Below are 13993 nucleotides of genomic sequence, written 5' to 3'. Positions count from 1 at the left end.
AGAGAGTGCAGAACTCAGCACCTCTGGTCTGGTGATGTGCAATAGATGTGCAAACAGATGGGGCAGCTTTTTTGAGGTCACATCTGTGATCCAGTCTGGCTTTTTTTTCCTGATGCTCAGAATGACATGCCAGGAGCAATACATCCCTCCTCGTTAACGTGCCTCTGTCCCCTCAAATATTCCGAAATCACCCAGACGGACCGCGCAGCGGCAGGAAGTTAAGAATTCGAGGTGTGGAAGAGGGATTTGGCTGTAGATATAACCGTAAAAGCCTTATGTGCGCAAGAGCTGGAGAGCATTAGCACAACCTGGGTTATGCTTCTGAGATTTTGGACCGAAAAAAAAAAAACAGCGTAGTTTTCTCCCTTCAGTCGCTCAAGCCCCAGTAACGTTCTCGCGAAAGGCCCCAGTGGCCTCTCGTCATGCGCCTAATCGCAGGCTGTGAAGATCCAAGCCTGTTTGTCTGCATGAATATTCATACTGAAGTTTTAAAATCATCAATATGCTAGCAGAGATAATATTAGCTTTATAATGGCATTAATATTAATCTCCCACACTATGGCAAGTGAAACATTGGGAGAGACAGAGGAGTCGAGCAGGTTGATTTGAATACCCAATGCAATGTGCCAGGGACGGCCTCCAGAAAAATGTGTCACCATGTGTTATAAATAAGCCTCATTGTTTTTGTTGTCCTTCATCAACTGCCATTCCCCTTACTGCCAAGCTGAGGCTAATACATTCTACATTTATAATGATTATTTAGTCGGTCAGTCATCATTCAGTCAGTGTGTCATTAACTGAGAAACCGCGTCTGAACTACTTCTTTCACGGTGGGGTGACACCTGCCTGCATTCATTTCAATTGTGAACGTGAATTAAATTGGATGGCGCAGATTGCATTAGCAGTCAGGGTTGCTGTTGTGTTTGCGTACAGAAGGCTTTGACAGCACTGGATTTCCCCCTCATGGGCCTAATTAAAGATTATCTAAAGATGTCTCAGCAGCTGTTTGCTGTCAGAGACGTCCCATCTGATAAAATTGCTGGGCCGCGAAGCCAAACGCTTCAGAGATTACCTGCGCGAACCCAGGTGTGTGCACTTCTGAGAACTTAATGGAAGAATATCGCAACAATTAGTGAGCAGTCGCGTCTGAAAGGTAAGTGTTTTTGATCCTCAATGGCGGTAAAGCTTACAGTAAACCAGCTACCATCCATATTTTTGTCAGCGCTCTATATCAGCGATGGATGTACTGATGGTACCTGTGGATTCGTTTTTTCTTCTGGTGCCTTGTACTGAATGGGAGAAAGGTGCTATACAAATAAGGTACTATTAAAGTTGGTGTTTTTGCACACACTGCTCACCAGATTGTGACTGAGGGTAATGTAGCAAATCTTTCAAAGATACTGGCTCCCTGCTTAACAGCCTCCATTGGAACTGTAAGAGCTGTTAGGCCCTCGGGAAGAGTAGTGAGAGAGGTATACTGTTTGAGAGGAAGAGCTATTGTTTTTTTCTGAGTGGAATAGTTATTGTTCACTACTTGAGTTAAATGGAAAGAAACCTTCTCTATGAGTGGAATGGTAAGACTTGTTGTTTTAAGTGTTGCAGTTTCCCCTCTTTGGTGAGGCTGTGGGAGTTAGTGCTGCCCACCTTGTTCATGTGACCTGCACGCTGACCGTCACAGCAGGCTTGGTATTCTGCAGACAAGGGCAGAATTTCCCCTCGGAGGGTGAACCACATGTCTGTGACATCCAGACATGGCCAGATATTAATTATAATTAGGATGACACCTCTCACCTCGCATTCATCATGGTGTTTGGCTGGAAGGTGACTTCATATCAGAGGCTCCTCTCTCTCTCAAACACGCAAATCCTCACATACGTGCGCACACACACACACACACACTCTCTCTCTCTCCTTCTCTCTTTCTTTCTCTTTCCCTCCCTCTCTTCCGCACCCTCTGCTTCTGTCTTCCCCTTTCCACCTCTCTTTCTATCAGCTTCTCTCTCTCTCTCTCTCTCTCTGTCTCTATCGGGCCCCTGACAGATGTCAGGTCCAGCCTCGACGGGATTGGCTCTCACCCTTCCTGCCCTGTCGGACAGTTGCTCAGCACTGTCCTGCTCGACTCTGAGGGCACATCTGTGCCTGAGCCCTCTTTGGCTCTAATTAGCAAGCCGCAGCAGGTTAGACGAGACAAGCTTCTCCTTGCAGAAATCGAGGGTTACGGACGCAGACAGGCGTCCCACCCCTGGGGTCACCCAGATGGCCAGCCTGGTCACAGTGCAGTCACAGAGACATGCAGGTGTCCCCTGGTTCCTGAGGAGAGTTGGGGTAACTTGGGTTTCCTGACAGGATGGCCATTGTTTGTCAGCTAAAACACAACACCGTAGGCATGAAAAGATGCATATGCAGTTCATTTTCCATGTGACACAGGGCAGCTGAGGCCAGTATAACTGAATACTTACAGATGAAGTTGCCTCAGAGGCTGTCCACTGTCAAAATCTCACTATTGGAAAATGAAATCAATCAGCTCAGTATAGCAATTGGATTCTTTGCAAGTAATTGTAAAATGCAATACTCGTAATCTGATTTCTTGCACTTCAAAATGTATTTGTCTGCAAAAGTTAACGGGTTACAGTTTGCTTATTCTTAAACTTTGCTTAAGATGGAAGTTTAACTTATAAGTTCTTCGACACTAGTGTGTTTTTGGGCATACAATACTTTAGATACAGGCATTAAAGAACAAAGTCTTGTATTGTGAACAGAACAGATAACATTCAGATTGGATTTGTTGCTCACTGTGCCTTTTTTCTTTTTTTTTTTTTTACAAACGAGGCCAATAAAATGGTTTAATGAAGGTCTTAATTCTGTTTCCTTGTTGTCTTCTCAGCAGCTTTGCCATGCCGTTTTATGGTTCACATTAACAAGATTAGGCCGCTACACTTTTATCTGATGTCTGACAACCATTCCAACTGTAGCTGAACATATGGACAGGCCTATGTATTTGAATACGCCTGCTCAAAGGGATTTTGTAAAGGAACTTTACTTTGACTTTATCCATTATCTCATTGTAGGGAAATGAGGAGAAGGCCTTATCAGGCAGCATGCGCTGGAATTTCGGAGATAGCGAATAATAACTCAAGATCCCAGGCGAGATTTGCGAGACTTTGTGAGTCACTGAAACCCTCCCGCCCCCGGCGAGGGTAAATCAAAGCGGTTTTGGTTAGTCTGTGCACCAGACAGATGGCGGAGCATCCGAACGGGTGGAGTCTGACATGAGGCACAGCGGAGCCAGACCACTGAAGCCACGCGGTGTGGCCACCTGCGGGGGGAGGGGTGGGAGAGCAGGCTCCTGATTGGTCCCCGCCCACATGTTGTGCCCTCCTGTCGTGGTCGGGATGCCAACACACAGAACATGAAGATGAGGATGGTGGCAATGATCATCATGAGGATGATGAGGATGATTGGGGTGAGGACGAGGATGGTAAGGGTGATGGTAGTGATCAGGATGAAGTTCATTTGGGACTCCCCCTCTCTTGTGAGGCAGTGGCCTGTTTTGCACCGATGTCGGATTGGCCACAGCTGGCAGCTTTTCTCCAGAGGTAGTCAAGGTTGTCTAGACGAATCAGGGCACACCCCACGGGAGAAAGGCAGTGTGCTCATGCCCTGAGATGGGGTCACCTGACCTCAAGTCTGCAGGTCAGAGCAGATACTTATATGCTCTGTGTCTGCTGGCCTGGGTGCTTCACCTGAGGGACTTCAGTAGGGCTCAAAGCAGTCTTTGCGGTGCACGATAAACAAACAGTAGTTTACCAAGGGTTAATTGACATCCCCTGCAAATTTAAAGTGATGTCTGACTCGTCAAGTCACGCTGGAAAATACTTCAGGGTGGGGTCCCGTCCATCTGTCACTGCAGATACTGTATAATGTCAGCAGGAGAAACTGTGGCTCTGTCTCTAATCAGAGCATGCTGTTCCAGAGTCGATCTGCTTCCTCAGCAATCCCTAATGCATGTTCACATGCATCCCAGGAAACACACGCAACTGTAGATTTCACATTTTCAGAGCTGCTTCAGCTTGTTACATGTGACCCAGAATGTTCTCATTAATAATGCCTTCAGTCAGGGATTTGCCTATGTCAATGAGGCTCTGGTATTTACAGATCAGATGCGTTCAAGCTTATTAGCTGTTATACAGGAGGTTACCCTATCTTTGAGCATGCAGTAAATAGAATACTACAAAGAATGTGTCAAGCAGAAAAGGTCAGGTGATTGGTCAGTTGCTTTGATGTTGTGATGATACAGTCTTTAGATTGTCATGACAAGGAGGCCCTCCAATGAAAAATCCTACAGTTGTGCAAACAATATACATTTAGTTAGTTGCCAGATCATTTTCCTGGAGATGGTATCTCCAATTCATACTCCCATTATATAGATCTGATCTTGAGAATATTTTTCAATTTGCCAGAACTGTCGAGAAGGCTTTGAAAATTGGTGTTCAGTTACGCAAACCGAGTAGGATGAGCTGTAAACAGTTGCCACAGCCAACCGAACACTTGCCCTGGGATTTGATGAGGGGTTTTTTTTTCAATAGGATTTCCAGTAGCCCATTAAGTAAGTGAGCATTCTCAGTTAGGTGTGTTCTGGCTGTCACACCCCACAGACATCAGTGAGTTGGCTTCACTGGGCCAGGCTTCCAGAGTCCGGCTCAGGGGCTGCGTTGGTTGTCTTGCCGCAGGGTGACCTCAGTGCTTTACACAAGGTGGTTTTGGCCTCCAGGCTGCAATCATTAAACAGCTCAGCTTCAATTCCTGGAGCACCCAATGCAATTACCTCCCAGTGCAGGAGCTCTCACCCCGCTGTGGAGCCCCTGAGAAAGCCTTAGTAATCGAGTAGCAGAAGAAAGACTCGCAAAACTGCTGTAATAGTGAATATTTTTTTCATCCTTGAAAGTGGGGAAAAAGGGGGGGACTATATATCACATAAAACCCTCTTAATTTTAATACATGTAGATTACTTCGCTCCATTTGCTTGAGGGCCCCAGCAATAATCTCTGCTTCGCTGGTAGTTGTGGATCTGAGATATTAATGGGTGTTAATAAAAAAAAGGACTGTGAGCAGTTGAAAACTAGGAAACTTCCATAAAGGCTGCTTCCAAGCTTTATTCTGTTGTATGTGTAATATATTGTACAGCAACCGTTTTTAGGAGGGTAATAAAGAATTTATTGATTCAAAAAAGCTCTGATCTGATGGAATTGCACACAGCAGAGTGTAGAGTCTCAATTATAGGACCAAACACACACAGAATATTATAGTCATCTAATAATAATGTTCTCAGAGCTGTTGATTTATTTTATAGCAAATGCATTTGTTTAACCATTTCGATGCCAGGCATCCTACCGGCGCCCAAACATTACCTAACCCCACCCCATTACACTTTTATTCTATCCTGTTGATAGAATCCTTTCTATCCTATTGCAATGGACTGTCTTGCAATGGACTGTAGTATGTACAATTATCTTCAGCAGGCAAAAATAACTGAAAATAAATTTAACACATTTTTCATCACATAGAATGCCTTCTGATTGGCTCTGACTGCTCAGTTACTCCATAATCCGTGACGTATTCTTTCAGGTCATACCAAAACCATGCATGTGCGCTAGACCTGGAGTTTTTCCAATTACAGGCAGTTATTTAGAGGAAGCTTGAGAGGTGTTAAAAAGTAGATAAATTACACAATTGTATTAGCTCCTCACTGCGGTTGCCACCGAATGGGACATTCGTCTGCGGACTTGATGACTTCCGTCAGAATAGTGGATGGATGGCGTTTTCAGTATGTCAATAATTAATCACCGAAGTCCGCAAGAACACTGTGTGCTGAGCAACTCGTCAGCTCGGGACAAGTGGAGAATGACGTTCACCAGCATTTCGGGATAGCGGCTCCTGGGAGTGTACCCTCATTAGGGGAGCTGTCTGGTGGAGACACCACAGAGGAACAGCGCTTGTGTCCTGAGGTGTGTGCTCATTGCATATTGTATTTAGGGTGTGAGAGGTTAGGCCAGATTCCATGCTCTGGGTTACAGAACAGCATGGCTGTGTTCAAAGTTCTGTGAGATGTCAAGAGTGTAAATGTGATGTTAAATGTACTCACATCTGGTACGTTGCACTGGATAATAGCATCTGCTAAGTGAAAAAATGTAAATGCCATGTAAAAGGCTCATTGAAAAGAGAGGGATGAAAAGGGGATGGGCAGTGTAAACCCATCTAAGTAAAGGGCAATTCAGAGTTATGATCTCAGAGGAGGACCACCACTGGAGCAGGTCTCACTCTCCCTGTGTATCACATTGTGTGGTGAGAACTTTGCTTTCAGGTCTTGCTTTTTGACAGTGTGATTCCCTTTAAACCTCTTAAAGACTGAATGATGCACATCTTCAATGGGCTTTGCAATTTGCTTCCATTAGTGATTGATAGAGTGAAGCTCCCCCATTAACGTCATAGCTGAAAAGAGACTGACGGCTGAAGATTACCTCTGTAATAGATTGTGCAGCCCTGTATCTGTGGAGTAGTGGGTAACTGCAGGAGGTAATAGGCAGAAATGGAAATCGGGCTCTGATTTTCACCTACCTGACTTCATCTTGGCACCAAAACCTAGGAGATAGATCCTACTCCGAGAACCCAGTACCAGATCACTCTAAACCCTGGGGTACATCTGATTTTTATTTTGCTGGATTAAGTAACAGACCAGTTAGATCTCAGAAGGTCACAGGTTCAAATCTCAGGTGGGACGCTGCTGTTGTACCCAAAAGTGAGGTTTCCCTCCTGGCCGTAGGAATGTGAGCATGACCACGCTGTGGAGACAGCCCCTGCATGAGGGCATGTGCTGAGCAGATGAGTGACGTGACGCGGTTTTAATCTTCCCGCAGCGAGCGAGAACTGCCACGACTTCCACCCCATGTTCTTCACACACGACCGCGCCTTCGAGGAGTTCTTCTGCATCTGCATCCAGCTGCTCAACAAGACCTGGAAGGAGATGAGGGCCACGTCCGAGGACTTCAACAAGGTGAGCCGATGGGCAGGGCTGCGGGGCTGTGGGAGGGGGTGGTGAGAGGTGCTGGGTATTAGCCTGTATGGGCCTGTATGGGCCACACAAAGTTGGGCTTTGTAGAATAATCCTTTATGAGGAATCCTTTTGTGAAGAATCCTTATGCACCTGTTGCATTGTAAGTTGTCTTCTGCCCTAAGTGTCAAAATGAGGGTACAAAAAAAATGCAATTTGTCATTTCTCTGGGCTATCTGTCATACAGACTGGCCAACAAGTGAGAAAATGTCCATTGAAAGGAGCTCAGTGCATTTAGAATATGGCACAAATTAAGAGCAGTAATTCCTGTTTGAGTTAAAAATGTAGCCAAGACATTGAATCTGTCTTCCCACTGTCTGCTGGGGGGGAATTGAGAGTTTGTGTTTGATGAAGTTTCTCAGGGTCACCAGGATGGATTTTGATGCGTGTGGTTTTAGTTACATGGAAACACACCCACGGCTTTGTGGCCTTGCACGCGCAGGTTCCTCCATATCCTCAAGTCGAATCTTAATCTGTGTTATGACTTCATTAAAACTGGGTGCTGTATAATCATAAAACTCCTCTTAATCCACTGATCAGAGGAGGCCATTATTCAGTCTCACTGTCTGGTTGTCCCTTTGTCATAATAATTTATCGCAGATAGAGTCATTATTCTGTGTTCTCTGCTTCACACTTAAAGCCCTTCTGCTAATACCTCTGACGGTTATATGAAATGTCTTTGGTTTCTGTTCTAATAAGTTAGCAGTACTGTGTGTTTGGATTAAATATGAATCTGCCCAGAAATGAGATGAATAAATCATGCCATGGAAATGGTAAATAAATTATTGCAGCACTTGACTTGGTATGAATGGCTTTTATGTAATGAATTCATAATAACTAACAGACACCCGAGGTTTATAATGGAAGATTGGAGCTCTGCTTCTTAGTTAGCGGGGGAGTTAGCCCTTCATTAGCTTCCTCTAAGGTGTCTTCTGCCGAAAGCAGGTCTCTGTGTAGGCAAGGCAGGGGGACCAGACACTGGAACCAAAGATCATTAGCTTTTTAATATTGTCTGAAATGTCAACAGTTTAGGTGGATACATGATGAAACCCGCATGATTGTATTAAACAAGATGTGTAAAAACAAGGGCTTCCTTAGGGCCTGAAGGTACATAAGCAGTAAAGTGCAGTGAACCTCTCTCACTAAGAGTTACTGTTTCAATTTGTGTTGCAAAGCCCTCCCCTCTCTAAATCACGCCCTTGCTTGCGACAGCTTCGGTCAGCACTATGGAGAGGTTTTATGCAGCATAATTAAGATGTGTTTTTACTGTACTTTTTTTTTTTTTTTTAAACTATACCGCAGGGGTGTTCACCTGAGTACTTCCATATTAAGTCCTCAGAAAATATACCTTGAAGGTGACATGGAGATGGGGAATACAAGCCCATTCAGCAACTCGTGTCCTCGGTATCCTTCACCAAAAATACTGCTGGTTTTATTTATCTGGACACGGCACAAGGGGAGGCTGAGACTGTGAATGAAGTGCTGAGCTGGTACTGTGAAGGAGAGGAGGAGTTAGAAACACCATGTGACTGAGTGCACGTGTCCCAGTCGCACTGTAAAACAAATCACTTTAAAAGGTGTCAAGCGTGTTTCTATTAGATTCCAAAACTCGGAGAGTGTTGGGTTGGACTTATTACGGCATGTACACTATATGGACAGAAGTATTCAGACGCCTGACCATTACATTGTAATGACACTGTATTCAAATACATATATTTTAATATGGAGTTGGTCCCCCTTTTGCAGCTATAACAGCTTCCACTCTTCTTGGAAGGCTTTCCACAAGAGTTTGGAGGGTTTCTGTGGGAATTTGTGCCCATTCATTCTGTAGAGCATTTATGAAGTCAGGCACTGATGTTGGACGAGAAGGCCTGGCTTGCAATCTCCGTTCCAGTTCATTCCAGAGGTGCTTGATGGGGTTGAGGTCAGGGCTCTGTGCGGGCCAGTCAAGTTCATCCACACTGAACTCATCAAACCATGCCTTTATAGTCCTTGCTTTGTGCACTGGGGCACAGTCATGCTGGAATAGAAAAGGGCCTTCCCCAAACTATTGCCGCAAAGTTGGAAGCATAGCATTGTCCAAAATGGCTTGGTATGCTGAAGCATTAAGATTGCCCTTCACTGGAGATAAGGGGCCTAGCCCAAACCCTGAAAAACAGGTGTGGCCAAATACTTTTGTCCATATAGTGTATCTGTACCGCATTGTAACTGTCATGTGTTTGGCTGTTATTAAGCTCAGACCGCTCGCTACATCCTTGGGTTCTGTACATAGGTTAAAGGAGGTCATTACTGGTAAAATGCTGGTAATTGTTCAGAGAGTCCAGTGGCTGTCTCTGCAACCCAGTGTGTCAGTTTCTGTTAATGTGTTTGTGCTGACATGAAAGGGCACAAAAGCAGCCAAGGCCGACGTGGCGTTTTCTTGATTAGTGAAGTGCTGTAGATTACTGGAGTGGCTCTGGCCTGAGGGCTTTTCCTATAATTCCCACAGAAGACAAAAGCTTGTGTACACTCAGGGTTGGGGATATGACCAGACCTGCGGGTGTTGCTGTGATTTTTAAGGTCTGCTGTGACTGTAGTTGAGAGGTCTAGTGGCCTATCAATCCATCGAGTGGAACAAATAACATACTAGTGTGATTTTATTATTCCGTGGTCCTTCTCTAAGGTAGTAGATTGAAGTGATGCGGAGGCCAATGAACCCTGAACACAAGGAGATTGCTCCATCTCAAGAGCTACTCATATCTCGGTTACCTTGGAAAAAATCCACCATCTTAAATTAGGGTAAATTAAAATAAATGAAATGCAGGTGGAGCAGCGAAGGTTACTTACGTGACCCCGGGGGGTGGGGGGGGGGGATTCTTAAAAAGGGTTGAAGATGCCAGACACATCTCTGTTGCAGTGGAGGGACGTTCTGGACCCGAGCTGCTTTGGTTACCCAGACATTTATGTAACCTAACGTGGAAACGCCTAACCAGGGTTGCCCCACACAAGGACTGTGGAAATGGAAAGCTCGACAGAGTCCTGGTCAATGGGAATCTGTAATGACAATGAAAATATGTTATTCATGAAAGATGGCATGTAACTTCCTGTCAGGGAGGAAGCTGGGGAATCGGTTAGTCACGGAGCGAGGCTTTGAAGTGTCGGCTCAGCCTGTGCAGGATTGATAGGCCGGGAGGCCCGGGGCCATGAATTCTAATATCCGAATCCATCTCAGGCTTTGCTGGGGCCGGGCCTGATTGAACAGAGAGAGATTAGATTTCCCGTGTTGTTTGTGTGGGTGGATCGCACGGCTCAGGGGACTGGGATTTAATTAAGAAAACCTGTACACAGCATCGCTGGTCCCCCTGTCGCAGCCTGCATGCATCTGTCTGCAGAAGAAACGCAATTGGACATTGCCATGCGGTGAAATCCTTTCCAGCTTTAAAGCTGAGGTCAGTGTGATCCATGTCGTTTATTTTTATTAATTTCACAAACAGACACCCTTTTCCAGGACAGCACTGATGGCTTACATTTGATTGGTGTCATCATTTACCCCCATCAAGGGACACAGCAGCAGTACCATACCTGGGCTTTGAACCTGCAGCCCACTGGTTGCCGGGCCAGTTCCTTATAGTGCACTACGCCGCCCCATCATTCAACCAGCTTCTCCTCCTTTCATATGGCTTCCCCATGTGAAATCGGACCAGCTGGACGCTCCTGCATCACAGCAGAGACGGTGTAACTGGTGGAGAAGTAGGTGTAGAAGACTGATGAGATTGGGGGTGGAATTTTCCCCGGAGGGAAAGGTGCTGACGCTGCAGGTGGAGGAACGGTCTAAATAAGGTCGGAGCGGCCTAATAAGGCGGGGGAAGGGGGAGGGGGAAACTGGGAATAAGCCGCCTCTTCAGGAGGTCCTGCCTCACTGCCGAACTGCAGATTCAGGACTTTCCCTGGACAGGAGGAGCAGGCACCCCATGTTTCCTGGGGAAAACAAATCAGAGTGCGCTCTGCTCCCTGTCATTAACCACACCCCCTGCCTTTAGCCTTCCCAAGATGCCTTGGCCCCATTTCCCAAGGCTTACTCCTTTAAAAGCACATATTGACCCTGTTTGTTCCCATTTGCCCGTAGTGCATTCAATTAGGCTCTTCTCATATTTTGAAACACTTTACTTTTGGATGTCTTTTTCATCCAAAAGAGGTAACACTTGAAAAAAAGAGTTCCATCCTTTGGGATGGATTTGAATAGAACACCTGTTCAGCAAGTGTTCCTTTCACAGAGTGTCCACATACCGTTTATGTTCGTGTTCCTGCTAGGTTTTTTCTCTTGACTTTGAAGTGTCGCTGATCTAGCTGCAGATAAGATAAATACCTGGTTAGTGCAGGAGGTGGATTCAGTTAGTTCACTTGGGTTTTTCAGAGTCAGATGGCAGCCTATTAAGTTTACCTGAGTGAGCAGGCATAAATATTTCATGCAGAATATTGTAATTAGCCATAACAGCTTGGTTGAAGCCTTGGGGCTTTCTGCAGTGTTTGTGTGTGTGTGCGTGCGTGTGTGCGTGCATGGACTGCGATTTCATGTACATCTCAAAATTTGCCATGCTTTTTGATCTTAATGTGAACGCATACATTTCTTGGGCTGTCTTTACTGTTTGATGCCACCCATGTAACAGTTCCACTGCTAATTTAAGGATTTAAAGAATGTCACTGTTAACCTGCAAAGCAGCCACTGTACTATCGCCTTGCAGCTTTCTTTAAAAAAATGTTAATATAACTCAGTAGCGCTTTTAGTATGTGCTTGCTTTTGAGTTAATTTTGTAATGTGGAGAAAGTAAATGTGTTGTCATGATAAAGCTCTAAGTGTTTTAGGGGGCTTCTCAGTGGCCCTGTGTGCTAAGGCTCTCTTTTCGAGTACAGGCCGAGCTGTGCCCTGTGTCCTTCGCTGACAATGACAGAGAGGTCGGCAGACCACAATTGGCTCTGCTCCGCCAGGGTAGAGTGGGTTTCATCGGCCAGGGTTTCCTTGTCGCCCTGCTCTCTACTCCCACAGGGAGATGCAGATGCATTCAGCGTTCACTCTCACTGTGGGACTTGTAGTGTGAAAAAATAATCATGTGACAAGTCAAATGTACAAAAGTTAAGGGTGGAAAAAGGGTGAAAAAAGCAAAAAAGCCATTTACTCCATGTAACTGCCTTCAGACACAGTTTTTCAGACAGCCTCTCTAATTGGCTTCAGTTGTACCCCTCCATGATACAATATGCTACACTGCAATAATGATTTCTGTTTGTCTCTCTGAAGTCCTTAGAGAACGGCAGCCTCGTTGTCCCTTCTGTCACGCTCAGGGCCAGTGCTTGACTGTCAGTAATTAAAATGAGGGCGGAGTTGAAGTGGAGGAAAAACTGATTTTTTTTCTTTGTGGTGCAAACCGTGCAACTATATATAGAGCTTAAAAAGCACCAAAGGATGTTCCATGACAAAAGCTCAGTACCATTGTAGCTTACCGTAGTTATTTAATTGTCATCTGATTGCTTCAGATAATGAGTTTATTTAAATGAGGCATGTATCCGTTGTATAAACGTGTCTGTTTTTATTGTCTAAAGTAACGTCACGTACATGCTTCTCAGATTTCCTCAGTGGTGTAAATGTTTCAAGAAACTTTTGAAGAAGGGGAGAATTATTGATGGAAAAATGGCTGTAACACCAAGTGCAGCCTCACACTGAGCCAATAAAGACAGATGGACAGTTGTTATATTGGTACTTATTGCACAAGTAATGCCCCCAGATGTAAATCGTGCCTGTTAAATGTTTAGATTCCTATTTATTGTCTAACAAACATCACTGAGTCCTAACTGACAGGCATACCACAGAATCCTCCTTGGAAGAAATTGGCATGCCAGCCAAAGGAAATGCACGCTTCCGATTGGTTGAGAAGGCTGAGGTTTAAGTGAGAGTAGATGAGAACTGATTGGCGGGGGCAACAAGGAGGTGGAGCAGGTGACCGACTGAGAGGGGATGCATCTAATGAATGCCATGGCGAGGCAAATGAAAGTAATTTAATAAAATAAAAAATGATACAGCAATCAGGCAAGGCAGGCAAACCTACATTATTTAGCCCATTGCATTGATTATGCTCTGTGTTGAATTTTACATTTAATGGAACATCATGCTTTCATTTGTTGAAAATAGTCACTGTATATTTAATCGTTGTTCCTCTTTCGATTGCTATAATTAATTTGTTTATTCATTTTTACGGTTTCATCTGTTTTGTAACTGTAATTTGACAATGCATGCACTTCACATCTAGATCAAATCATTATTTCAGTAGTGTAATTTAATTGTCCTTTATGTATTTTTGAACATAATTTGCTTGTAATAAAATGATCCAAATGTATCATGTGCTTTAGATGCATGAAATGTATTAAGACTTATTCAGAGAGTAAATTGAATGTGTTCATACCGCAAAAAACGAGACCTCGAAAATGAGCAGCGGATCTCTTTTGCCGAGCGTAGTGATCACAGTAATCTGACTGTTTTGCTTGTTTAAATGCATTGAGAAGCAGGGCATGGTAATTTACTTTTCTGGGGTTTGGCTAATGTCATGTCAGTTAGAAATGATCTCTGTTCAGGCATTCAGAGATTGGTAATGAAACCGTGAGCCAATGACAATGGCCAGTGATGCACAGGGCGCTTTTGGCTGGAAATGGAGTCCTGCCTCCCTCAGCCAGCGTCTCTCGTTTGCGCTGCTTCCGCATTTCTTTGTTCCTTTCAGTTCAAATAAAAAGGAAGCCTGGGGCCGGCCGAACCTTTATTGACTGTTTGCTCACCCACAATTTTCTCCCCCCCCCCCCCCACCCCCCCCACCCACCCAGACCCCAGCTACGCCATCCTGAGTAACTCACTCTCCCTCCTCA

At 44.9% G+C, this 13993-nt stretch overlaps 1 protein-coding gene across 5 annotated transcripts in view; it reads left to right on the top strand.

The window, feature by feature from the left end:
- The window catches only part of elmo1 (engulfment and cell motility 1 (ced-12 homolog, C. elegans)), a 106518-nt gene that overhangs the window by 61443 nt on the left and 31082 nt on the right, over nucleotides 1-13993 (top strand). For all 5 annotated transcript variants that reach the window (XM_036555307.1, XM_036555305.1, XM_036555306.1 and 2 more), the window contains one exon: nucleotides 6915-7051. In XM_036555307.1, the coding sequence (XP_036411200.1) occupies nucleotides 6915-7051 (137 nt within the window). The remainder of the gene's footprint in view (nucleotides 1-6914; nucleotides 7052-13993) is intronic.

This window comes from Megalops cyprinoides, chromosome 21, assembly GCF_013368585.1.
Source record: "Megalops cyprinoides isolate fMegCyp1 chromosome 21, fMegCyp1.pri, whole genome shotgun sequence".
Taxonomy (NCBI): Eukaryota; Metazoa; Chordata; class Actinopteri; order Elopiformes; family Megalopidae; genus Megalops; species Megalops cyprinoides.
Note: the sequence above shows the minus strand (reverse complement) of the source record. Positions and strands in the feature narration are given on the sequence as shown.